The sequence below is a fragment of the Dipodomys merriami genome, unplaced genomic scaffold (assembly GCF_024711535.1).
Source record: "Dipodomys merriami isolate MVZ:Mamm:240054 unplaced genomic scaffold, mDipMer1.0.p SCAF_174, whole genome shotgun sequence".
In the NCBI taxonomy this organism is placed as follows: Eukaryota; Metazoa; Chordata; class Mammalia; order Rodentia; family Heteromyidae; genus Dipodomys; species Dipodomys merriami.
Genome location: NW_027203093.1, coordinates 1463541 through 1490024, shown reverse-complemented (window position 1 = coordinate 1490024; position 26484 = coordinate 1463541). Strand labels below are relative to the sequence as shown.

Sequence of the window (26484 nt, the reverse complement as noted above, 5' to 3'; positions counted from 1 at the left end):
GCACTCTTTCCTGAGGCCTGGAGCTCCAGCAGGGGGTGGCACGGGGCAACAGGCCACCCAGTGGGCACGCCAGCCTAAGGAGCCCTCTGGTACCCTCTAGGCACTCCCATGAGAGGAGGGAGGATGTGGGAGGAATTGGTCTGTGGGTGGGCCGTGGCAGGACAGTAGGCCCAGGTATAGATAGGGAGGGCAAGGCTGGGCATGGTGCTCAGAACAAGTTTCCTGAGGCCCACTCCCTGGCACTGTTTGGCAGACCTGAAAGCTAAGCAACCTGCTATGAAGAAAGCTGGTCAGAACTGCCGAGGGGCGTCTGAAGGAGCAGCCTGGGTGCTGAGGCCGCGGCCTCCTGATGGAACCCAGGCCACTCTGGGGGGAGGGGTGTGTGTCCCCACCGGAGGAATGAACTTCCTAAGCCAGGCGCGCAGGCCCAGAGGCCCAACCCAGGTCTAAGCAGCCTGCGGGACCAGGCGGGAGGACCACGCTCCTGCTCGATGGTGGATGGTGGCGCGTTGGCGGGGTAGGGGGTTTGGGCCCAGTGGGCTGTAGGGAGAACCCCGCGGATAAGTCCGGTGTTTGGGGGCTGGAGGGCGGCGCGCACTGGCCAGTGCCCTCACGGGGGACCGAGCGACCTTAGAGCGAGAGAGGAACTCATCCCGCTCACGGGGGCCATTACAGGACCCCTCTTCCTTCCTCGTCCAGAGGACCCGGCTGTTCCGGTTTCCTAGGTTGGATGGAGCCCAGCATCTCCCTCCTCCCCGGCTGAGTTGGGAGTGCTGGGCCATCTGGGGTTCCCAGGGCGGAGGGGGCAGGGCAGCGCCACGTGGCTGTCCCTGGAGGTGAAGCTGTGCCACCGGCGTCCCAGGGGCTGAGACCGAGGGGGACGGGCAGGAGGGGCCTCCGCCGCCGCCGGGGCGGCTGAGGGGCGTGGGGCGCCGCAGGACGTGGGAAGGGGCCAGTGCGGCTAATCACTCGGCCAGACCCATTTCTGGGCCGGGCGGTGCGCGCTGCCCTGGGGAGCTGCGCCAGGGCTCGGCGCTGGCGGAGGGGGGCTCGGCGCTGGCGGAGGGGGGCTCGGCGCTGGCGGAGGGGGGCTGCCCCAGGGCTCGGCGCGGCTGGCGACGTCGTCCGCGCACACCGCGAGCGCAGGAGCCCGGCCGGAAGTGCCCTCCCGCCGCCCCGCCTGGCGCTTCCGGGACCCTCTGGGCGCTGGAGGACTGGAGGACCTCGCCTCGGTGGCCGGCGGCCCCGTCTCGGGCCCCGCGCGGCCTGTCCCCCTCCCGGAACCCGTCCGACCGCTGCCTGGGCTCTGCGTCCTCGGGCTGTCAGCCCCGAGCTCGCTCACACTACGGCCCCGGCCCCGGGCGTGGTGGAGAGGCAGGCCCTGGCTCCCGGAGGCCGCGGCCAGCACGGCCTCGGGGCTCGGTGCGTGGCCCAGGCCGAGCGGGAGCCAGGCTGGCGCAGACCCGGCTGGGCACGGGAGGCCCTGGCCCGACCGGCCGCCCCACGCAGAGCTCCACCCAGGCCCCGTGCGGAGGCCCGCCTTGGGGCTGCTGTGCACGCCCTCGAAGCCTGGCGCTCCGTGCACATGCTGGCCTGAGCTGGCTCTTACTACTCATGCCAGCCAGGAACTCATTTGAATCCTGTGAGGTCTGCACAGGGACACCTCCCTCCCTCTTGGCTAAGTCTCCACCCAGTATGTTACCTAGGTACCTGGCCGACCTGGAAGCAGTCGCCTCCCCCTCCTGCTAGGTCACATCCTGGGCCACCTCTGGTCACATGCCTCCCATCTGACCTTAGGAGGTCACATTCAGATCCAGTGTGGCCACATCTTTTCCTGTCTCTGGCCTAGATAAGTCCTGGCCCAGGAGTGGGTCCCCCCCCCCTCCTTTTTAGCTATGCTTCTCCACCATGCATGGCGGGGGCAGCAGTTTGGTAAATAAGCTTCTTTTCCTGCCTGAATAGTGCGTGGTGTTCTCTTCGACTACCTAATGAAACCTATTTAATATACCATACAAATCCTAGCTGCCCGAGAGGCTGATTGGAGATCAGTTCAGTCAGCCTGGGCAGACAAATCCATGAGACCCTTATCTCCAACTAACCAGCAAAAAGCTAGGTATGAAGGTGTGGTTCAAGTGGTAGAACCCTAGCCTTGAGCAAAAAAGCCAACCACGCATGAGGCCTTGAATTCTAGCCTCAGCACTGGCACATAAGAAAAAGGAGGGGTCCGAGTTGGCCATCAGGACCCAGGAAGCTGGGGGTCCGTGGAGCTGCCTGTGGCTGCCCCCTATCAGCTGCAGAGCCCTCCACCTCGGGGGCACTGTGCTCCAATCCTCAGCCTGGCTGCTCACGTAGGTGGAGAAGGGATCATGTGATTACAGAAGAGACCCCCATTAGGGAGGTGCAGGGTGGCAGGAAGGGCCCTGGGACTGAGGAGTGCATTACTGACAAGGGGTTGGGCCTGGTTACCTCCCTGACTTAGTGGACTTAAGAGTGACCCAGGCCCGTGGCTTGGCTTCTTCTTGGTAGTGTGGAAAAGGATTTAAGATTAGAACATTAGAGCACAGTTTGCCCACTTGGCACACTACACAGCCTGGTCTGCTCCTGCCTGCCCCTGGGCAGGCATGGGCACACAGCACCTACATCCCCCAGTAATCACCTGAACCTAAGTTCCCCAAGCAGCTTGAGCTACACTGCAAGTACCTTGTGTGTGTGCGCGCATGCACGCGTGCACACGTGTCACTGGAGTGGGGTCCCTCCTATGTTGTCCCTGGTGTGCCCCGCAGCTATTATTTCTGACATGCTGAGCTCTTCTGAACTTGTTTAACCGGGAGGATCCGAGTGACACGGAGCAGTCCATGCGCTGCTGGGACCCTGCTCCTGGGACTGGGGACCCGAGATAGACCCACAGTTCCCTGCGGAGTGAGTCAGTGTTCAACTTGGGGAAATCGCATGACCCCAAACCACAGGGGGCTCAGAGGAACACAGCACACGCTGGAAAGAGATGTTTATGAGAAAATATATCTCCTCAGTCGGTGGGAAAGGCAGGCGGTGTACAGCAATGGAACTGTGGTGAGGCTGGAAGGCAGTATGGAGACTAGAGAGGCTGTCAGGGGCAGTAAGCACACGAGCAGAAAACACAAGGCCCACCCCAGTGCGCACAGTGTGTAAGGAGCTGAGGCTACAACAAGAAACACTAGACAAGACAGTATCTGTCACAACACGAAGCCAACGTTGCGGCTGATTTGGGGGGTGCACAGGACACAGCAGTCACTGCTGTTTGTCACAAGGGCAGGAAGCATGGCCTGGGCATTTGGACAGCTAGGTGTCCCTGCACCAGGAGCCAGACACAGGGAAGCAGCTCGGGCACTGAGACGCCAGCTCGTCTGTGTGGCTGAGGTACAGTGTGGAAAGTGCCAGGACCCTGCAGGCTGCAGGGCAGCAACCTCAGGCAGGCTGGCAGGAGTCTCGGGAGTTTTGTCTGCAGGGCTCTGAGGAGGAACCAGAACGCAAATCCCAAGCTCTGGAGGCCAAAGGCAGAGGCGTGGAGCTGCGTACTGGCCTGCAGCCAAGTGTGGCTCAGCCTGGAGCCTGCCCGTCCTGAACACCGCCTCTCACCTTCCTCTGCAGCGTCTACCGGCTCAGCTCCTCGCACAGCAACTACCACCTGTTGGTGCCCAAACTGGGGCAGGCCCAAATTGCTAGGAATGAAGTCCAGGCACAGCCTGACGCCACAGCTTGTCAGGAATGGGGGTGGAACAGGCCAGCCAGTCAGCCCCACCTGCCCCTGCACAGAAGGGAGGGGCCCAGCCCAGGTCCTTCCCAGTCCTGCTGGGCCTCCACATCCCACCCAGTGTGGGGACAGAGAGGGCGCAGCCACAGAGTGCTCACTGGACATGCACGACCACGTCTGTGGTCGGTGTTGAGAGGCCTGGCTGCAGCCTCTGGTTGTCTTCCTGTAGGCCGAGGCCCCGGTGGGCAGTGATGCTGGACACGGTGGTAGGGGAGGGCAGTACCACGACACCTTGTACTCCCAAGAAGGCCCTGGCTTTTGCTGAATACTTTCCTGCTATGAGTATGCTGATGCTTGGCTGGGTCTCAGATTTTCCCCCAGGATACTGCTCAGATGTCCAGAAGGTTCTGAACACCCAGGTGGTCCACCGAAGGCCTTGATGAGGCAGTCAGGGCAGGGGCCTCTCCAGTGGGTAGCAGCTGACAGTGAGGACTGATGGCCACTTGTGAGAAGCTGCCCAATGGGGTCCTCTTGGCACTCGAGGATGGAAACAGATCACCTGCTGCAGCGTGGTTCTCCTGTGCAAAGCAGCTCTGGGCAAGGCCTCTCTGCCACTCTCTAGGGGTACAAGAGCCCCAGCTAGGCTGGCCCCACTGGGCTCTGTGTCCATGTGGAGCTCCTTTCTCCTCAAGGGCTTCTGTTGGCGTGATCCGCATTAGCACCTGGAAATGATGAGAAACAGCCTTGAGTAACCGAGGAAGCATCGTTCCTCCTGTTTCTTGGCTGGGAGAAGCAGCTAGCCCGGCTCACGTGCAGCTGGTCCGCTGGTGAGCCTGGCCAAGGCCTGAGGGCAGGGCTGGGGCCTCAGTGTGGACCCCCACAGTGGGCCCAGATTTGGTCGCTGTGAGAGCGCGCATGCACACACACATGCACGAGCATGCGTGTGTGTGCAGGGTGCACTTGCTACATCTGAAACCTTGAGGTGGTGCAGCCTCGTGGATTGGGTGAAGCAGATCTGACACTGCCAACCCGTCCTGCACGGCATGATGCACACAGCCCAACTCAGTTCTGCCCAGTTCTGCCAGGTTTGAACTTGGCTCAGGCTTTCTGCTCAGTGGGCTGTACCATGTGCTGCCTCCCCTCCGCACAGGCTGGGGCTCACTGTGGCAGGATGGACACCCCCCTCCAGCCCTCTGACACAGCAGCACGCTGTACCGTAAGGGCCCTGGGTGGATGCACACGTTTCTCTGGGGTGAAGTGTGTGGTATAGTAGGGAATGCAAACCTTCAACTTGCAGAGGGTGTTCACCACAAGACCCTGGAACAGTGTGGACATGGGTCTGAGGCTCCTCCCTGCATGAATGATTAGATGTGCACATTTCACCACATTCTTCGATAAAAAGTTGTATCTCATTTTTATTCACTTACTTTTATTTTTTGTTGGTTGTGGAACTTGAACTCTGGGCCTGGGAGCTGTCCCTGAGCTCTTCAGCTCAAGACTAGCGCTCTATCACTTTGAGCCACAGCACCACTTCCGGTTTTCTGGTGGTTAGTTGGAAATAGTCTTATGGACTTTCCTGCCTGGGCTGGCTTTGAACCTTGATCCTCAGATCTCAGCCTCCTGATTAGCTAAAATTATAGGTGTGAGCCACTGGTGCCTCGCTCATTTTTAATTTTAGTGATAGTACTGGGCTTGAACTCTGGGCTTTTGCTCTCGTTTTGCTTTTCTGTTCACAGCTGCCATCCTATCACTTGAACCACACCTCCAGTATAGCATTTTGCTAGTTAACTTGAAGTAGTGTCTGGGGCTTTTCTGTCCAGGCTGGCTCAGAACTGCAGTCCTCATATCTCCGCTGCCTGAGTAGATAGGATTACAGGCATGAGGCACTGGCACTGGCACCTGGCTTGTACCTTTTTTTTTGTATTGGTACTGAGGCTTAAACTAAGGCCCTGGGTGCTGACAGTCCACTTCTGGCTTTTCAGTGCTTAATTGGAGATAAGTCTCATGGCCTTTCCTGCCTGAGGTTGGCTTTAAACAGGCAGCCTAAGATCTCAGCCTCCTGAATGGCTAGGATTACAGCGTGAGCCACCAGTGCCCAGCTTGTACCTCATCTGTTTTCACTTGACTCAATAATGGAGATTAAGCATCTTTCCATATACTTACAAGCCATTCACACTTTAATGTGTAAAATGCCTGACTTTGGCTCATCTTTCTGTTTGGAGTCTTCAGAGTCTGTAGATTGGGAATGATAGCCACTTGCTACAGTAGCGAGGGTAAGTATCTGAAGCAATTTCATGACCCTAAAGCATGCAATACTGACACAGCCAGCTCTGGGTTGTAGCATCATCTCCTACTGACCACCTGTGTGTGTCTGTGCATGTGTGCGCGCGTGTATATGTGTATGTGTGTGCCATTCCTGGGGCTTCATTCAACTCAGGGCCTCATGCTCTGGCTGGGCTTTTTCTAAAAAGCTCATGGCTGGTACTCTACCACTTGGGCCATGACTCCATTTCCAGCTTTTTACTGGTTAATTGGAAATAATGGTCTCTTGGAGTTATTTGCTCTGGGTGGCTTCAAAGGGAGATCTCAGATCTCAACCTCTCGATTAGTTAGGATTCTAGTAAAAGGCACAAGCGCCCAGCTTGGCTATCCACATTTTTGTTGTTATTGTCATTAGTCATGGGTTTTGAACTCAGGGTTTGGGCACTGTCTCTGAGGGTTTTTTAGTTGTTGATTTTTCTCAAGGCTAATGCTCTACCACCTTGAGCCACAGCTCCACTTTCAGTTTTCTGGTGGTTAATTGGAGATAAGTGTTGTTTGGACTTTCCTACCTGGTCTGGCTTCAAACTGTGATCCTCAGAGCTCAGTCTCCTGAATAGCTAGGATTACAGGTGTGGGCCACGGGCACCTGGTGGCTACCCACATTTTAATATAATTAAAATCACGATTGTTTTCCTTTGTGATCTGGTGAAGAATAGCCTTTCTAACAGAAAGAAGAGCTATTTATCAATTGTCTGTGATCTGGTCCTTTTTCTGAATGTGAATTCCTCTGAGCAGGAAGACTGGCAACAGGAGGTAACAGTCAACAAGGAGGTAACAGTCGTCAACAAGGAGGTAACAGTCAACAAGGAGGTAACAATCAACAAAGAGGTAACAGACATCAACAAGGAGGTAACAGACATCAACAAGGAGGTAACAGTCATCAACAAGGAGGTAACAGTCAACAAGGAGGTAACAGTCATCAACAAGGAGGTAACAGTCATCAACAAGGAGGTAACAGTCATCAACAAGGAGGTAACAGTCAACAAGGAGGTAACAATCAACAGGAGGTAACAGTCGTCAATAAGGAGGTAACAGTCAACAAGGAGGTAACAGTCATCAACAAGGAGGTAACAGTCATCAACAAGGAGGTAACAGACACCAACAAGGAGGTAACAGTCAACAAGGAGGTAAGAGTCATCAACAAGGAGGCAACAGTCATCAACAAGGAGGTAACAGTCATCAACAAGGAGGTAACAGTCAACAAGGAGGTAACAGTCAACAAGGAGGTAACAGTCATCAACAAGGAGGTAACAGTCAACAAGGAGGTAACAGTCAACAAGGAGGTAACAGTCAACAACAAGGAGGTAACAGTCAACAAGGAGGTAACAGTCATCAACAAGGAGGTAACAGTCATCAACAAGGAGGTAACAGTCAACAAGGAGGTAACAGTCAACAACAAGGAGGTAACAGTCAACAAGGAGGTAAGAGTCATCAACAAGGAGGTAAGAGTCATCAACAAGGAGGTAACAGTCATCAACAAGGAGGTAACAGTCAACAAGGAGGTAACAGTCAACAAGGAGGCAACAGTCATCAACAAGGAGGTAACAGTCATCAACAAGGAGGTAACAGTCATCAACAAGGAGGTAACAGTCAACAAGGAGGTAACAGTCAACAAGGAGGTAACAGTCATCAACAAGGAGGTAACAGTCAACAAGGAGGTAACAGTCATCAACAAGGAGGTAACAGTCAACAACAAGGAGGTAACAGTCAACAAGGAGGTAACAGTAATCAACAAGGAGGTAACAGTCATCAACAAGGAGGTAACAGTCAACAAGGAGGTAACAGTCAACAACAAGGAGGTAACAGACATCAACAAGGAGGTAACAGACATCAACAAGGAGGTAACAGTCATCAACAATAAGGTAACAGTCATCAACAAGGAGGTAACAGTCAACAAGGAGGTAACAGTCAACAAGGAGGTAACAGTCAACAAGGAGGTAACAGTCAACAAGGAGGTAACAGTCAACAACAAGGAGGTAACAGACATCAACAAGGAGGTAACAGACATCAACAAGGAGGTAACAGTCATCAACAATAAGGTAACAGACATCAACAAGGAGGTAACAGTCAACAACAAGGAGGTAACAGTCATCAACAAGGAGGTAACAGTCAACAAGGAGGTAACAGACATCAACAAGGAGGTAACAGTCATCAACAAGGAGGTAACAGTCATCAACAAGGAGGTAACAGTCAACAAGGAGGTAACGGTCAACAACAAGGAGGTAACACATCAACAAGGAGGTAACAGACATCAACAAGGAGGTAACAGTCATCAACAATGAGGTAACAGTCATCAACAAGGAGGTAACAGTCAACAAGGAGGTAACAGTCAACAAGGAGGTAACAGTCAACAAGGAGGTAACAGTCAACAAGGAGGTAACAGTCAACAAGGAGGTAAGAGTCATCAACAAGGAGGCAACAGTCATCAACAAGGAGGTAACAGTCATCAACAAGGAGGTAACAGTCAACAAGGAGGTAACAGTCAACAAGGAGGTAACAGTCATCAACAAGGAGGTAACAGTCATCAACAAGGAGGTAACAGACATCAACAAGGAGGTAACAGACATCAACAAGGAGGTAACAGTCAACAAGGAGGTAACAGTAATCAACAAGGAGGTAACAGTCAACAACAAAGAGGTAACAGTCAACAACAAGGAGGTAACAGTCATCAACAAGGAGGTAACAGTCAACAAGGAGGTAACAGTCAACAACAAGGAGGTAATAGTCAACAAGGAGGTAACAGTTGTCAACAAGGAGGTAACAGTCAACAAGGAGGTAACAGTCATCAACAAGGAGGTAACAGTCGTCAACAAGGAGGTTAACAGTCATCAACAAGGAGGTAACAGTCAACAAGGAGGTAACAGTCAACAAGGAGGTAACAGTCAACAAGGAGGTAAAAGTCATCAATAAGGAGGTAACAGTCAACAAGGCTAGTTCTCAACTCTCACAGAGAGCCAGCACCTTTTCCCCAAAGCAGGCAAATGGGGAAGTTTGTTGTCTCATGAGAAAAGTCCTGGAGGCAGTGTAGGAGCTCAGGGTTGGGGTAAATCTGGGCCTCCTCCCCAGTATGGCCTGTGTCGGGGCATGAGGCCTGGAAACTGCCTTGAGCTTCCTGCCTGAGCCACACGCTTTACAGGAAAGGTGCAATGGGAAGGAGAGGCCAAGAAAACCTCAGGAGAGAGCCCGGCTCCCAGCATCAGCCCCAGGTTGTTCTACCACCACACTGCTGCCTATGGTTCACATTCTACTGGTGTTGCCTAGGAGCTCATTGGTTTACCAAGTTTCTCACCTTATACACTACCCGGCAGTGGGTGAGTTTATGATCCACGAGACTTGAGTGGGATTTGAAGATGTGCAGCGATTCTGTTATCTGTGAAGGACATTTGTATAACCAAGGACGTTTTAATCAGTGATGTGACACACCTTCCTCACTATGCAGATACTTAATGTCTATGAGGAAAATTAAAAAATATCTACATGTATTGTACATTTCTGTTCCTAAAATAATGGAACCTTTTTATAAATTGTTCTTAAAGCCAGGTGGCAGTGGTTCCTGCCTGTAACCCTAGCTATTCTGGAGGCTGAGATCTGAGGATTGAATTTTATTTTTTTTTAAATTTTTTTCCAGGGCTGAGGATGGAACCCAGGGCCTTGCGCACGCCAGGCGGGCGCCCTTCCGCTCGGCTAAACCCCCAGCCCCGAGGACTGAGTTTTAAAGCCAGCCTGGGAAGACAAAACAGTGAGATCCCATCTCCCAAATAACTAGCAAAAAAAGCTGGTCTGGAGGTATGGTTCAAGTGGTGAGTGCCAACTGAACAAACAAGCTGAGCAAGCAGGAAGTCTTGAGCTCAAACCCCCCAAAAGATAGGTCTATCCTTGGTGTTTGGGCATCAGGATGGTGGCATTCAACCCATCTGCTAGTGCCAAAGGACAGGTAAAGGGGATGCAGACTGACTCAGTCTGCTCAGGCATCTTTTTTTCCATGAAGTATGTACTACTATTTTTTTTTTGGGTCTGGTCATGGGGCCTGAACTCTGGGCCTGGGCACTGTCCCTCAGCTCTTCAGCTCAAGGCTAGTGCTCTACCACTTGAGCCACAGCACCACTTCCGGCTTTTTCTGCTTATGTGGTGCTGAGGAATCAAACCCAGGGCCTCAGGCATGCAAGGCAAGCGCTCTACCACTGAGCCACCTTCCCAGCCTTTTTTTTTTTTTTTTGGTCGTTGGGCTTGAACTCTGGGCTTGGGCGCTGTCCTTGTGCTCTACCACTTGAGCCACAGCACCACTTCTGGTTTTCTAGTGGTTTACTGGAGATAAGAGTCATACAGACTTTCCTGCCTAGGATGGCTTTGAACTGTGATTCTCAGATCTCAGCCTCCTGAATAGCTAGGACTACAGGCGTGAGCCACCAGCTCCCAGCAGTCTTAAACTGTTTCCCATGCTGGTTTTTGCTGGGAGCAGTGTCCAGGGTGCTGGGTGACAGTGCCCTGCAGTATGAGCAGTACCATCTAGTCGCACTCGGACGCTGACACAGCACAAGGTCGTACTGTGAAACCACGGCATTAGCCTGCAGCATACTTTACCTTCACCCACCCAGCAATCTCAGGTTCTCAGCAATCTAGTGGGGTCAAGCATTGTCAGTGGGAAACTGAGGCCTAAGGCAGTCAGCAATGTGTCTTTCAGCTCTGAAGGCCTGTCCTCTCTATCACCTGCTTCCTCCCCAGGAAGCAAGGATATCCTGTTAAACCATGTCTCTTCTCTGCTGGGCGCTAGTGGCTCACACTTGTAATCCTAGCTACTCAGGAGGCTGAGATCTGAGGATTGCAGTTTGAAGCCTGCCTAGGCAGTTAAGTCCACAAGACTCTTATCTCTATTTAATCAGCAAAATGCTGGAAGTAGATCTGTGGTTCAAGTGGCAGAGCACCAGCTAAGGGACAGTGTCCAAGCTCTGAGTTCAAGCCATAGTACCAGCACAAAAGAAACAAAATATGCGGGGCGCTGGTGGCTCACGCCTGTAATCCTAGCTACTCAGGAGGCTGAGATCTGAGGATCAGGGTTCAAAGCCAGCCTGGGCAGGCTGAGATCTGAGGATCAGGGTTCAAAGCCAGCCTGGGCAGGCTGAGATCTGAGGATCAGGGTTCAAAGCCAGCCTGGGCAGGCTGAGATCTGAGGATCAGGGTTCAAAGCCAGCCTGGGCAGGAAGTCCGTGAGACTCTTATCTCCAGTAAACCACCAGAAAACCAGAAGTGGCACTGTGGCTCAAGCAGCAGAGCACTTGCCTTGTGCTGAAGAGCTGAGGAACAGTGCCCAGGCCCAGAGTTCAAGCCCCATGACTGACCAAAAAAAAAAAAAAAGATATATCTCTGCAGGAGAATCTGCAAGCCTAAAAGCCTAAGAACCCAGGGCTGGGCCTGTAGTTTTGTGGAAGTCTGCTAAGATAACCTGAGGCCCTGGGCTTTATCGGTGGTACCACAAAACCAAACAAAACACCCCAAAGCCCCTAAAACAAAGCCAAACCCAAGCAAACAAAAACAAAACAGAAGGAAGAACATACCTTCCTGCTGCTGGCAGAGGTGCAGCCCTGCTATCTGGCACAGCCCAAGCTGGGGGCAGGCGCGCGGCAGCATGGCCCTCAGCATCTGGGGTCCTAAGGGTGGAGAAGCTGTTTGTCACTGTGGGTCCAATAGGCTCCTTTCCCAGCCAGCACCGCGCCCATGTGGCGCTGGCAGTAAGTAATAGGCCTCCCCCCCCTTTACCTTGAGATGATTCTCCACTGGGGCAGTTACAAGGTAACAGGACCTTCTGTCTGGGCAGCTGCAGTCCCTTATCTACTACTTGGGCAGCTGCCACAATCCTCACCCGCCACGATGAAGTCCCAGCCTCCCAGCCCCTCAGGTTACAAAGGTCACCTCAGACACTCACTGGGCTTCTTCTCCCACGTGAGGAGGGTCTTGCTGGCAATAAACCTTTCTTTGTTCTATGGGCCTGGGTGTCTGTGTGGCTCTCCGGCAGGGCCCAGTGGCCGCATCCTCACTGATACCCTACACGGGAAGCAGCCTCGGTGGCTGGGTCTGCCCCTTTCCTAGGTAACAGAATGCTGTGCCCTAGACGACAGCAAGGCCTCCCAGGGGAAAGAGTGATTACAATCCCAGAGTAACTCAAACCAAACCCAGTGTGGGCACCCCGAGAGCGTGTGGGTGCCGGCACCAGCACAGACCTGCGTGTTCAAGCCCGCACAGCACAGCGAAGGATTCGCTCTCAGAGGCTTCCCGCCACGCCGCAGCTCCGGCCTATTCCAGGGCTCCTGCCAACCTCCAGGCCAGGACTTTAACTGCTGGTATATAGGAGGCGGGGCAACTGCTGAACTGATCACATGACACAGCCAGGAACACTGTGGCCTTTGCAGACTCTCTGCCTTACGGCTCACTCAGCAGCACACAGGTGCCTCTTGCTATCACTTTCTTTTATACTCAGTAAGTATTTGAGGGCAGGCTACCAGCATGAAGCCAGAGCCAGGAGGCTGCAGGGCACAAGGCACCGATCTTGCCCTGCCATCTGGCGGACAGTTTCATTCAGGCTTCAAACATCCCAGCAAAGCGCAGCCCCATCCTGAGTGTGCCTGACACACGTGTCCTCACCTGCCTCTGCACTGTCTCAGCAGATCTCCACTGCTGGGTCACGAGGCTTCTTCCCCTCGGACGGTGTGAGGCCAGCCAGCTGCGGCGACCCCCCGAGGATACCTGCACAGGGAGAGGTCAGCAAGAATGCCCTGCCCTGGGGAGCACTGGCTGGACACAGGGCACACAGTGTGGCCTGGTTTCCAGGACAGGGCTGACCTGGGGAACTCCTGCGTCAGTCCACCAAGAGGGAAGCTACATTGTGCCACTGAGGCCAGCTGTGGGAGAGAGGGGGGCCTTGTCCCCAGAGGGCCCCTGCCCTGCTCAGGCCCCGGCTCCTGCCAGGCTGCTCAGGGATTCCTCAGAAGGAGAGGCATGGACCTGGCCAGTAGAGCCTCTTCTGCTGGGAGCTCTGTGTCCAAGTCTGTCCCCCAGACAGCTGTTAGTGTTCCTGCAGCTGAGCCTGGAGGCTTGGAGCAGCGCGGAACAGGGCTGTGGCTGGAGGTTGCCCTGTGGTGGCGTGGGCTCCTGGGTCTGATGGCAGAGGCTCTGGGGCCCTGCGCGCAGCTGGGCCCCACGTGGCATGGTGTGCTCAGTGCTTCTTCCGTGGGTGGCGCCTGCGGTGGCGGATGAGACAGGAGCTGTAGGCGAAGGCTTTCCCACACACCTCGCACTCGTAGGGCTTCTCGCCCGTGTGCGTCTTCTGGTGTTTCAGGAGGTTGGAGCCGCAGTTGAAGGCCTTCCCGCACTGGCTGCACTTGAAGGGCTTCTCGCCGGTGTGCACCCGCTGGTGCTTGGTGACATCGGAGCTGTGGCGGAAGGCCTTCCCGCACGCCTCGCACTTGAAGGGCTTCTCCCCGGTGTGCACGCGCTGGTGGCGGATGTGATCTGTCTTGTGTTTAAAGATGCGCCCGCACTCGCCGCACTCATAGGGCTTCTTCCTCTGAAAAGGAACGAACACAGGGACGCCCTCGAAGTCATCTTTAAACGAGGCGTCAAAGGCGTCGAAGAGATGCGCCTCGTCCTCGGGGCTCAGGACCGCCTCCTTGCCCTGCTTCCTGCTCGCTGCTGGTCTCTTTTTGGACCTTTTTCCCCTAGAAGCACTCTCTCCTTTCGCAGTAGCCTTCGGCACAGCTGCCTCCTCTTTGGGGGCCTGTGTCTTCTTCCGGCCTGCGGGCTTTTCCATCCCTGCTCCGGGAAAGTCCCCGGAGGCCAGGGAGGGGTTGAGGGTTCACAGCCAGCAACTTCTGCACCCTCTGTGCTTCAGTTCCTCAGAAACAACTTGCCCTGTGCCACTGGACCTCTGCACCAACATGACGGAGCCACATCCTCCTGGGCTGTGGAAGGCAGACGGTGAGCCCAGATCACAAACATCCTCCCGAGCTGCAGAAGACCAACCGTGAGTGTCAGATCACACACCCCCTTCCATGCGTTCCCACCCGGACAGCCCAATTCATCTAACCCGACCCCAGTTTCCAGTCACTCAGCAGCTGGCCAGAAGTTCCTCTGCCTGTGTGCTGTGTTCTTTTCCTTCCTTCCTTCCCTCCCTCCCTCTCTCTCTCTTTCTTTCTTTGCAGTTGTACAGAGATTACAGTTCCCTAAGTCGGGTTATGAGTAGTGTCTTCACCAACGTCACCCCTTCCTGGATCCTCCCAACAGGGCCTTTCTCTGCTCTTCCTGACCCCTGCTCCATCTGCCTCCACTGGGACTGGTTGGCAAGTTCTGAGCATGGACTATGCCCGTATTGCCCACAGCTTAGTTCTGAGCTGGGGGAAACTTGGGGAAATCCCTCACTATCCCCAACAGCCAGCAAATCCTACCACCCCCTGCCAAAGACTCCATCTCATTCTGGCACGCATTCGACAGCCCCAGCCCTTCCCCGGGTTTCTCCCCTTCTCAACCTGGCTGGCTTTGGTTCCAAAAGCACAAGCAGCATTCCTGCTACTTCCACAGGCCTGCACAGGGCTCAACTCCCAGCCCCGTAGACCAGTCTCCTCGGCCCCTCCTCAGAGCTCTACACCTTCTCCCTTGGCCTGCTCTGCCTTTTCACCTTGCTTATACGCCTAAGTGAGCACGGTTTCTTGTGCTTGTACTCGCTCTCTGTTTTGTGACAGCTCTGGCACTTGGATCATGAAGTTATTTGTTGGGTAACTAAAAAGCTAAAACAGTAACCATTACTTTGCGACCATCTACTCCAGGCATGACACCCACGTACCTCACTTCACCAGCCTCCCACAGGGCCAGTGGCAGACTTGATCCTGCTCTGGTGACTGGATATAGGGTGGAAGCACAGGTAACCATCAACTTGGTTTCTGCTCCTGTGGTCTAAAAGTTATCCTGTGTAGCGGGGTCTCTCGTGGGGGCTATGATGGGAGAAAGGGAGGCATGTTCCCTGTCCGGAAGTCCTTCAACACAACTAGTTCCCACAGGCATGTGACAAGGCTGGCTCAGGGAGCTGTAGAAGCAGCTGCATAGTTCATGTTCCATTTGTTAGGAATCCTGTACTACAGGATAATCTTGCTCAGAGGCTGTGAGCTCAACTCCCAGCACTGCAACAAGAGAACATGCTCTACTTTTTTTTTTGGGGGGGGGGTCTGGTCATGGGGCCTGAACTCTGGGCCTGGGCACTGTCCCTCAGCTCTTCAGCGCAAGGCTAGCGCTCTACCACTTGAGCCACAATGTCACTTCCGGTTTTCTGGTTGTCAATTGGAGACTCACAGACTTTCCTGCCCAGGCTGGCTTCGAATCTTAATCCTTAGATCTCAGCCTCATGAGTAGGTAGGATTACAGGTGTGAGCCGCCGGTGGCTGGCGCTGGCACGTTCTACTTCTTTACTGTATTATTTCTGAGTTTCCTTTAACTGCCTCTCTAATAGCTAATAAGTGGAGTTCTCATAAGGTCTTGAAAACCCTCAGGCCCTTTTAACTGCATATAAACCTCACCCCTGCCCCCATCAGCACCCTCCCCCTTGCAGCCCTCAGGAGCAGACAATGGTTGCCCGCTACCAGGTACCAGGTATGGTGTCCCAAGCAGCCACATTCATCTAGTGTGGCTCTAGGTCGGTCAGGTTGGAGTGAGGCTGCCACCTAGTGTCCAAACTGTTCAGTTCTTAGAGAGAGGCTGCTCGGCCTTCCCTCTTCTCTCCCACACGGGGATCTTTCCTGTAAAATGACAACAGATTTGCTGTCTCACAGGAGCCGAGTCTAGCCTTCCTACAGGAGCATGTTTAGGTAAACCTGATCTGGCTTCAGGCCAACATGGCTGAGGAATCAACCAGAAGCTGGTCTGGAAGGCGGCTCTCAGGATCATGGGGGCGGCAGACACGGGGGCTGCAGTGCTGCGCAGCCGGGGGCAGAGGCTCACCCAAGAACCCTACACCAGGGCTGTCCAGTCTCCGGCCTCGGGGGGGGGGGGCCGAGCTGCCCAGGGCAGGGGCTGCGAAGTCTCCTGGAATCAACTCAGACCCCGGCGGCGAGGGCGCTGCGCCGGACACCTGCAGGCTCGGCGCCGCGGGGTCGCCAGGCCCGGTCACCGGAGCGCCCGGCCCCGTGCGCCGCTCTCCCTCAGGTGGCCGTGTCTCTGCAACCCAGGGCCTGGCTCACGTCCCTCCGCGCCACCCCGGCGGCGGCCCCCGCCCGCCAGGCGCACGCAAAGCTGGAGCAACCGTCAGAGAGCGGGCCGCGGGCGGCCCCGGCCCTGCCGCTGCGCCGGCGCCGGCTGGCAGGGCCGCTCGCGGGCGGCTCGTCCCCGCCGCCCCGGTGCCTCGCCTCCGCCCCCCGAGCCTGGTACCGCCGGGACCGGCCGCCACGCGCCCAGGCCCTCGCCCGGGCCCCCGACGCCGGCGCCCGGCTCGGAGGGCCTCCTCCGGCCGGACCCGCCATGCCCGGGAGCCGAGCGCGAACGCACGAGGTACCTGTGGAGGCGAGGGGTCGCGAGCGCTCCCCTCCGCGGCGCAGACGCCTGGCGGGGCCCGGCGGGGGCAGGGCGGGCGCGAGAACCCGCGGCCTCCGCGGCTCCCGCGCCGGGAGGCGCCCACTGGAAGCCGCGACCTCCCCTGCCGCTGTAGGACTCGCCTCCCCTCCCCTCGGTGGAGCGGCGCCGCGCCGGCCCCGCCCCGCGCCGCCCCCGCCCGCGCCGGCCCCGCCCCGCGCCGGCCCCGCCCCGCGCCGCCGGGCACGCTCCTTCCGGTGCCGCTCTAGGGCCCGTCTCCCTTCCTCTCGGTGGTGCGACGCCCCGCCCCGCCCCGCGCCGGCCCCGCCCACGCCGGCCCCGCCCACGCCGGCCCCGCCCACGCCGCCGGGCACGCTCCTTCCGGTGCCGCTCTAGGCCCGCCGCCCGGCCTCTCGGTGGTGCGACGCCCCGCCCCGCCCCGCGCCGGCCCCGCCCACGCCGGCCCCGCCCACGCCGGCCCCGCCCCGCGCCGCCGGGCACGCTCCTTCCGGTGCCGCTCTAGGGCCCGTCTCCCTTCCTCTCGGTGGTGCGACGCCCCGCCCCGCCCCGCGCCGGCCCCGCCCACGCCGGGCATGCCCACGCCGGCCCCGCCCACGCCGCCGGGCACGCTCCTTCCGGTGCCGCTCTAGGCCCGCCGCCCGGCCTCTCGGTGGTGCTGCTAGTTCGGCGTCCGCAGGCTGCGCTTCCATCCGGCCTTCGCCGGGCGGCGGGTGGCCGAGGGCCGTGAAGGATGGCGGAGGGCCACGGCGGGCCACGGCGGCTCTCGGGCCCCTCGGCGGCCGGGCCCGCCCCGGTGGCCCCCCTCCCCCGGTCACCTCCCCTCGCCTCCCTCCTGGGACTTGAAACCTGGGCCTCGTCTTCCGGCTCCTCGGGCCGGGCCGTCTCCAGGCGCGCGTGCCCGTGCCTGCGCGCGGCGGACCGCAGCCTCGGCCATGCGTCGGGCTCCCGGGCCTCGGCCTAAGCCTGAGGTGTGAGGAAGCCCTCGGGGGTGCGCTGGGGGGGCACGGACAGGGGGTGCGGGGGGAGGGGGGTACGGACAGGGGGTGCGGGGGGGCACGGACAGGGGGTGCGGGGGGAGGGGGCACGGACAGGGGGAGCGGGGGGGCACGGACAGGGGGAGCGGGGGGGGTACGGACAGGGGGAGCGGGGGGGCACGGACAGGGGGAGCGGGGGGAGGGGGGCACGGACAGGGGGTGCGGGGGAGGGGGGCACGGACAGGGGGAGCGGGGGGGGTACGGACAGGGGGAGCGGGGGGGCACGGACAGGGGGAGCGGGGGGAGGGGGGCACGGACAGGGGGTGCGGGGGAGGGGGGCACGGACAGGGGGTGCAGGGGGGCACGGACAGGGGGAGCGGGGGGCACGGACAGGGGGTGCGGGGGGAGGGGGCACGGACAGGGGGAGCGGGGGGGCACGGACAGGGGGAGCGGGGGGGGGCACGGACAGGGGGAGCGGGGGGAGGGGGGCACGGACAGGGGGAGCGGGGGGGGTACGGACAGGGGGAGCGGGGGGGGGCACGGACAGGGGGAGCGGGGGGAGGGGGGCACGGACAGGGGGAGCGGGGGGGCACGGACAGGGGGTGCGGGGGGGCACGGACAGGGGGAGCGGGGGGAGGGGGGCACGGACAGGGGGTGCGGGGGAGGGGGGCACGGACAGGGGGTGCAGGGGGGCACGGACAGGGGGTGCGGGGGGAGGGGGGCACGGATAGGGGAGCGGGGGGAGGGGGGAACGGACAGGGGGAGCGGGGGGGGGGAGGGAGGCACGGACAGGGGGAGCGGGGGGGAGGGAGGCACGGACAGGGGGAGCGGGGGGAGGGGGCCACGGACAGGGGGGGAGCGGGGGAGGCACGGACGGGGGAGCGGGGGGAGGGGGGCACGGGCGGGGGGAGGGGGGGCACGGACAGGGGGAGGGGGGAGGGGGCACGGACAGGGGGAGGGGGGAGGGGGCACGGACAGGGGGAGCAGGGGGAGCGGGGGAGGGGGCACCTGCCCGCCCCAGGGCTGCCCGCCCGCCTCTCCTCTGCAGCTGGCTTTTTGAAGCTGGCCGGGCTGCGACTCACGCCTTCAGGCACAGACACAGGTGGACAAAAGAAGTTTACAGTGGAAAGGGGCTGTGACTACCGGGTCCTCACACCCCGAACCCGGAGCAGCCTCCGCCTCCAAGCCTCCACGCCTCCCGTGGGCGCCCACCCCCGACCGTTATTAGTCGGTCTGCGAACCTCCAGCTCTCCCAAAGGGAGGCTTTTCCCTCTTCCCCTCTCCACCGTCCACAGGCCTGCCCCCGCAAGCGTCCCCCTGCCACCCTCCCTGCCCCGACTCCTGCCTGACCCCGGGTTTTTCCCTCTCAGGACTCAGTCTCCTCCGGACTTTTTCCCCACTGCCATTCATGTTCCTCCCGGAGCTGCCACTGTCCAATCACTTCCTGACAGCTCGCCATGTGGGGCTCGGCCCCACCCCCTCTAGCAGCACGCCCCGCCCCCTCCGGTGGCGTGCCCCCCCACCTCCGGCCTGCGGCCCAGCCCCGTGGGGCGGGCCTGCGGATGCCCCGCCCCCTCCAGCAGCCCGGCCACGGGCCAGCCGGGCTCCACGGGTATTACAGTCCTAGCTACTCAGGAGGCTGAGATCTGATCACGGTTCACAGCCAGCCTGGGCAGGAAAGTCCGTGAGACTGATCTCCAGTGAACCACCAGAAACCTGGAAGTGGCACTGTGGCCCAAGCGGTAGAGTGCTAGCCTTGAGCTGAAGAGCGCAGGGACAGCGCCCAGGCCCAGAGTTCAAGCCCCACGACCAACAATAACAAAAGAGTATACCCGTGGGCTGGGAATGTGGCTTATGGTAGAATGCTTGGGTAGCTCTCGTGAAGCCTTGGGTGCAAGCCAGCACCGTGACTCAAGTAGTACAGCACCAGCCTTGAGCACAGCGGGGCTCATGGACAGCACCCAGGCCCTGAGTCCAAAAAGAAAAGTATACTCTTTACCTGACTTATGTAACGTAACCTCTCTATGTTGCTTTTACAGCAATAATGAATGAATTTTAAAGAGCCATGTATGCTCTGCCTAGTTTTCTCATCTCAACCACAGTACAATGTTGCAGACTCCTGCCCCCAGGAGGGGCATCCCAGGAACCTGCCAGATGTGGGTCTGTTCTACTTGACAGTCAAATGCTAAACAACTGATACCACCCAGTGTGCCACTGGTAGAGCTTGCCCTTTTTTTTTGTTGTTGGTGATGGGGCTTGAACTCTGGGCCTGGGCCTGCCCCTCAGCTCTTCAGCTCAAGGCGAGCGCTCTACCGCTTGAGCCACAGCACCACTTCTGGTTTTCTAGTGGTTTATTGGAGATAAGAGACTCACCAACTTTCCTGCCTGGGCTGGCTTTGAACCAAGATCCTCAGAACTCAGCCTCCTGAGTAGCTAGGATTACAGGCATGAGCCACTGGTGCCCGGCTTCTTCTAGTTTTTTTTTTTTTGGGGGGGGTGGTCCGGTTGTGGGGCCTGAACTCTGGGCCTGGGCGCTGTCCCTCAGTTCTTCAGCTCCAGGCTAGCGCTCTACCAGTTGAGCCACAGTGCCACTTCCAGCTTTTTTCTTTTTGCTTATGTGGTGCTAAGGAATCGAACCCAGGGCCTGAGGCATGCAAGGCAAGTGCTCTACCACTGAGCCACCTTCCCAGCCCCCTCTTCTAGTTTCTTGAGTGCCTCTGTACTCAGCTTCTTTCACTGAAGTGGAGCTGGGAGGTTTTGGGTCTAGGTTGGCCTGGGGCTGCAATCTTCCTGATCTCAGCACTGCACCTAGTTTCCAGTTTGTGACAATCACAGAGAAAAGTCCCAATATGCACCACATGCAGGTCTTGGTGTGCCTGCAGCCTTCTTCACCCCGGGCCTCAGGGTGGCGGTCCTGGGACCTGGCAGGCGTGTGCTGTGTTTTATGAGAGTCAGCCAGACATACAGCGCATGTGCCTTTCTGCATCAGCGGCATGTGAATGACCGATGCGTTCCTGCGTCCATCCTCATCAGCACTGTCTGGTGTGGATGTTTTTGTGTTTTGTTTTTATTCTTGGCCAGTTGGGAGGGTGATGGGTGGCTAGTTTTTTCCTTGGTGATTTTGTCTGCCCATCCTCAGAGATTCATTTCTGGTGCCTCTTCTGGCTGTGATAGGAAACGGGTTGGGAGGGGGCAGTGGGCGAGCTGTGGGTTAGCGTGGGGTTCTGAGAGCAGAGCCCGTTCCCAGCAGGCTGGGACCCTCTGCCCCGCGTGGGCCACAGTGTGTGGCCTTGGCTTATCTTTCTCTCCTCGCAGCTGGGACTTGTATCTTGCAGCGGTCACCCTCTTGGGACCTTTCCCTTCCTCTTGTGTGTGAGATTTCCGGTTTGGGACTGCAGCCCTGAGCTCTGCTCACATGCCTCATGCTTCTCCTCCGTGTCTCTGCCACTGGGAACTCCCTGCCATCTGGAAACTTCTGCCCTGCCTGCCCATGCGCCTGCTGACGCGCCTGCCCACCTCTCAGCAGGCAGGTTCTGACATGCACAGCATAGGTCAGCCTGAGAAGGCATCCTCAGCCATGGCTCCAAGCTGCTGGTCCTGGAGAGTTGCTGACAGTGGCTGTCTTTGGTGACTCTGCATGCTGGGGGCAGGTGGGGGGCGGTGGGGGGTGGCGCTAGGTCTGTCTCATAGTACCAGGCTGTCCCAGCCTCCCTCCACTTCTGTACACCCTGGCGGTCTTGAAGGCCTTGGATGACGAGTCTCCTTCCTCAGGAAGTTCCTGCTCTTCTGCCGGCTCCCCAACCAGGGCAGGGAGCAGGAGGCGCCGCGGGATGGCTGCTTCCTGTCCTGCAGGGTAGCCCCTCTCTAGGGAGCCTGGGGAATGGAGTCTGGGGCTCCCTTTAGCAGGTTGGGGGTCCCTGGCCCTGGGAGGCATCCTGTGGTCCGGGCAGAAGGAAGAAGGGCTATTGACTGACAGGGCACCGTCCTGACTGCCTGGACCTCGGCCGGGCCACCCCGTCATCCGCCAGCAGGTCACAGCGTACCCCATAATAAGGAGCTACAGCGTGTTGCTGGGTGAGCTCCTAGGCTGACCTTCCCTCTCCTGCTGTCCCTTATCATGGCACCCCGCGTGGGCTGGACTCCACGGGAGCTGAGCCCCATCTCTCCAGCTGGTATTCCCACGCTGTGCCCGGCCCCACGGCAAGACCAGAAGTGACAGATAATTGACGGCAGCCTTGGTGCTGGCAGCTCACAGCAGCCCGCTCGGCCCCTTCCGCCCCGGGCCGAGGGCCCCGGCCACCCGAGTCCGCTGGGGGCCATGGTGGAACAGCTTCGTGCTCTTACCGCGGGGGACTGGAATGCAGGGGTGCACAGAGCTGTCCCCCAAGCATCCAGGAAGGTCATGCTTGGACCAAGCCCAGCCCTTTCCTGAAGAGGCAGGAATCCCAGACTATTAAGGGACTTGCATGCCGGGGAGGGGCCAGGAGATCCCACGGCAGAAGTTCTGGAGTGGAGGTTCAGGTGGCAGCTGGAGTGGTCCCCAGGACCGGGAAGCAGCGTGGGAAGGACTGGAGAGCTCTGGGCCTTGATGCTGGGCCCGGCCAGCAGCCACCCCCGCAGCAATCAGGAAAACCGGGGCTCCACTGAGGCAGTGTTAGAGGAGTACAGCAAGGCCCAGGGCTGGGGGCTGGCACCGGGCCTGGTGGGGGCCTGGTGCTGGGCCCCAAGGGCTGGGCAGCAGCTTCTGGAGCCCTGACTCATGACACTTAGCTGCAGAGAGCTCAACTGTACACCATAGGAGGAAGGCTGGGACACCAGGGACAGGGCAGGAGGCAGGAGGGACAGAGGCTGGGGAGACAGAGGTCAGGGACATCTCCAGAGCCTGTGGAGATGCTCATGTGCACGCAGGACCTGGGTGCTGCTGCTTAAGCCAGCTGTGCACAGGACCATGGGCTCTGGGGCTGCCGCTCAGGCCTCTGCCAGAGCTCAGCGGGGGTCTCAGCCTTCAAGGCCCTCTTCCCCTGAGGCCCCGGGACCAGACTGGTGCCCCTGTGCCCTCCCCTGGCTCTCCATGACAGGCAGTAAGGAGTCTGACTGAGGTGATGACCCTCCACCAGATGCCTTCCCATGCCCAAAGTGCAGCCAGACCTTTGCCGGTCATTTCTGGAAGTGAACTTCCTTTCTGGACAGCTGAGCTGTGGAGGCAGCAATGCCCAGAATTCTTGCTAAGGGAGCCAGACAAAGCTGCCATTTTAGATGCATTTATTTATTTATTTTTATGTCGGTCGTGGGGCCTGATCTCTGAGCCTGGGCGCTATCCCTCGGCTCTTCACCTCAAGGCTAGCGCTCTACCACTTGAGCCACAGCGCCACTTCCAGCTTTTTTTCTTTTTCCTTATGTGGTGCTGAGGAATCAAATCCAGGGCCTCATGCATGCGAGGCAAGCTCTCTACCATGGAGCCACCTTCCCAGCCCTGATTTATTTACCCACTCCATTCATTCATTCATTCAGTGCTGAGGATGGAACTCTGGTCTTGCTTACATCAAGAGCCAAACCTAGGCTGGGAATGGCTCAGTGGTAGAGTGCTCGCCTAGCATGCATGAAGCCCTAGGTTTGATTCCTTAGTACCATATAAACAGAAAAAGCTGGCAGTGGCACTGTGGCTTAAGTGGTAGAGTGCTAGCCTTGAGCAAAAGAAGCTCAGGGACAGCGCCCAGGCCCTGAGTTCAAGCTCAGGACTGACAAAGAAAGAAAAAAGGGTAAGACCTTGTCTCACATCTTACCCTTCCAAAGGATTCCTCCTCTCTTGTGGCACTGGGGTTTGAACTTCGTAGGCAGGTCTCTACTAATGGAGCCCTTCTTCAGCTCTCCTCCCCCCTCCAAATTCCATTCTTGAGGGCCCTAAATTTTTTTTTTTTGGTCTGGTCATGGGGCCTGAACTCTGGGCCTGGGTGCTGTCCCTCAGCTCTTCAGCTCAAGGCCAACGCTCTGCCACTTGAGCCCAGTGCCACTTCTGGCTTTTTTTTTTTGCTTCTGTGGTGCTGAGGAATTGAACCCAGGGCCTCAGGTATGCAAGGCAAGCGCTCTACCACTGAGCCACCTTCCCAGCCCCCTTGAGGGCCCTAAATTTTATCATCAGTTAAGGACTAGGGTTCTGAGTCCTAGCTAGCCGGGGTGAAAACTGAGTTCTAAAAGCTGAGTTGTTAGAGCCCAATCTGGGTCCCAGGGGCCGCATCTGACCGCTGGGTACTGTCCAGGCAAGGCCGCTCTCCTCCCCGGTGGGGGGTCCTTGAACTCAGAGCCAGGCCTTACCCTCTCAGAGCCGCGTCCCAGGGGCCACTGCTCCTAGCTGCTCCTGCCCTCGGCCCCTCACACCTTCCAGCCTCCTCCCTGACATCCTGGCCAGGGAGGGCTACGGATTCCTGGGCCCAGAAGGAGAAGTTCTACCTCGCCCAGGGCCTCCCCCCTACTTTCTCCCTCCCTCCCTCCCTCCCTCCCTCCCTCCCTCCCTCCCTCCCTCCCTCCCCCTGCTCCCTCCTTCAGTCCCAGCTACTGCAGCCTCCTGGGCTTCCCTCCTAAGTCCCTCCCCTCAAAGGCCTGTGTCTAACACCTGGACAGGACAGGGCGTGGCTCGTGTGGCAGCTGGAGGAACGGCTCTGCAGGGCTCTAGTGCTGGGGTGCTGTAGCCCCTGGGAGCTGTAGGTCCTGGGGTGCAGGTGCGTGAGCGGGGACCTGAGGCCCACAGGCCCTTGTCTTACTGCTCGTGAACAGAGAAGAGAGGACGCACGAGGAAGCCGAAGGGGGAAACTGAGGAGGGAGACAGCCAAGGAGGCAGCGCTGGACTGTGAGACACCGCCAAGTTTATTCTCCAGAGCCGGTCGCGGGGAGGGGAGGTGTGGACAGGGGGTCCCCGGTGGAGGGGTGGCACTTAGGCTCCCACTGTCCAAAGGCTGGCAAGGAGGGGGAGCAGGAAGGCTATGCCCATACTTTTTGGGCAGCCTGGGAAGCCTGGTGCCCCACTGCCCCGGGAACTGCCAGGCCCATCTTCCCGAGGGCCACCTGCACGGCCACCTTGGGGCTGGCCAGCTCTGCCACCCTGGGGGGGCCTCTGCCAGGGCGGGGCGTTGCACAGCGTGGACTGGCAGCAGGTCTGGTTTATCTGGGTCCCCTCCACCGTCTTGGTGAGGGGTCGGCAGGAGTCCGTGCACCACATGGAGTAGGTGGTCAGGAAACCCGAGTCTGGGGGTGGAGAGCAGGTGTGGGGGTCAGGTGCGCGGGTGGCGGGTGTGCCGGCCTGGTGTGCGGCGCCCGTGCCGGGCTGCGTGTGCTCGCTCACCGGTTCTGCCGTGGGAGACCATGGTGGTGCAGAAGGTCTGGCTGCTGGAGCAGCGCTTCGTCTCCTGACAGCGCTCCCTGTCCTTCAGCAGCGAGCAGGCGTAGCACTCCAGGGACACTGCCGGCGGCAGCGAGGCCGGCTCAGCCCCAGGACCCCCACACCCATCAGCCTCCCCCCCAGCCTCTCCTCGATGGGGCCTTTGGGAGGTCAGAATATGACAGGGCATGGGGCACCAAGCAGGTGAACCTTTGAGCTCTTCTGCTCCTGAATTAACTCATGGCGACACTGTCCACGGGGCCGGTGCCGGCCCTGGGCCTGGTGTGTCCCGTGGGGCCTGGAACAGGGCTGAGGAGCCCGTAGGTGGGGGGCCGGCAGTAGCTGGTGGAGGCTGAAGATGGGGCAGACCTGGGTCCCTGTTTGACCCTGGGGGGTGGGGGATGGGCCAGGAAAGGAGGAAGACGGGGGGGGGGGGTGGAGGGCCCAGGTTGAGGGGTACCTCTGTCCTTGCTGCTAAAGATCATGTTGGTCTCGTCTTCCTCCTCTTCCTCATCGTCGTCATCGTAGCCGTAGCTTTCCGATTTCACGTCCTCCTCATCCTCCTGTGCCAGCCTGTGCCCTGTAAGCTCGGCTGCCGTGTACAGAGGACATGCTCGGGGCCCGGTGCCAGGGCTTCATGGGTCTGCGCCACCCTTCTCGCCCCTCCAGAGCACTGCCACGCTGTGGCAGCCCAACCTCAGGCCCGGGGAGGAGGGAGCTCCTGGGCCCACAGTGTTGGGGTCCCAGGGCAGCCCCAGCCACCTTCCTCTCGGCTTGGGCACGCCAGCTCTTCCCCTCCTTCCCCCAAAGCCCCTGCCCGGTCCCCCGGCTGGGGGGTCCTTGGAGGCCCGCGAGGGGCATCCTGCCCCTCCCCCGACACCCCAGGGTGGCCCGTGTCCCCGAACCTGGCTGCTGGCACAGCAGGAGGGTCAGAAGGACAGCCCCGAGCGCCTCCATCCTGCTGGGCGCTGTCCTGCCCACTGCGAGTCTGCCTTTAGGGCTCTGGGTCTGCAGTAGGTGGACGAAGGGCAGTCCCAAGGCTTTCCGTGGCCCCTGCCACAGCCTCAAACAATGAGCCTCGACACCAGACCCCAGCTGTAGGCGCCAGACCAGGCGGACCATTTCCCTCCAGGACCTCCTGGGGCCAGAGGGGAAGGGGAAATGGCTGTATCAGCCTCGTGACTTCCTGTCCCCCTGTTCCTGGGCCGGGGAGACGGTAGAAGGTGGATGCCACCTGCCTCAGCAGCCACCTGGTCCTGCCTTGGTCCTGGGCTTCCAGGCCTTGGCCCGGCAGTGGCAGTGCTTGCCGGAGCCTGGCCCTGGGCAGAGTCAGCCCCACCCTGGGGGCCCAGCGGGGAGCAGAGGGGCCTGAGGCTGCAGCCCCTTTATCTGCAGCCCATTTCTCATGAGCGTGTATCAGGCATGGGGCTGTCCAAGAGCGTCCAGAGAACACAGCGTCCAGCTGCCCCCCGGGCCGTCCTGGCTCCCTCTGCCTTGGCCCCTGCCGTCCACTCTGCCTC

The 26484-nt window shown here is 59.0% G+C and overlaps 2 protein-coding genes across 4 annotated transcripts; both read right to left on the bottom strand.

Annotated features, from left to right (window-relative positions):
- Positions 1 to 2987: 2987 nt before the first annotated feature.
- On the bottom strand, positions 2988 to 16745 carry LOC138829653 (zinc finger protein 41). 3 transcript variants are annotated; one of them, XM_070026129.1, is made up of 6 exons: positions 16581 to 16745; positions 14883 to 15030; positions 12689 to 14050; positions 11605 to 11697; positions 9342 to 9422; positions 2988 to 4452 (listed from the first exon to the last, which is right to left on the bottom strand). In XM_070026129.1, exon 3 carries the CDS (start codon positions 13851 to 13853, stop codon positions 13260 to 13262), a length of 594 nt encoding a protein of 197 aa, XP_069882230.1. In that variant the 5' UTR covers positions 13854 to 14050; positions 14883 to 15030; positions 16581 to 16745; the 3' UTR covers positions 2988 to 4452; positions 9342 to 9422; positions 11605 to 11697; positions 12689 to 13259. The 3 variants fall into 3 exon arrangements, with proteins under 3 accessions (XP_069882230.1, XP_069882228.1, XP_069882229.1); XM_070026127.1 differs by lacking the exon at positions 14883 to 15030; XM_070026128.1 differs by lacking the exon at positions 16581 to 16745 and having other exon boundaries at positions 14883 to 16086.
- Positions 16746 to 24430: 7685 nt separating this feature from the next.
- On the bottom strand, positions 24431 to 26053 carry LOC138829550 (glycosylphosphatidylinositol-anchored high density lipoprotein-binding protein 1-like). The gene is made up of 4 exons (XM_070025901.1): positions 25870 to 26053; positions 25425 to 25556; positions 24929 to 25045; positions 24431 to 24831 (listed from the first exon to the last, which is right to left on the bottom strand). The coding sequence occupies exons 1-4, from the start codon at positions 25919 to 25921 to the stop codon at positions 24521 to 24523; spliced, it is 612 nt and encodes a 203-aa protein (XP_069882002.1). The 5' UTR covers positions 25922 to 26053; the 3' UTR covers positions 24431 to 24520.
- Between the last annotated feature and the right edge of the window lie 431 nt (positions 26054 to 26484).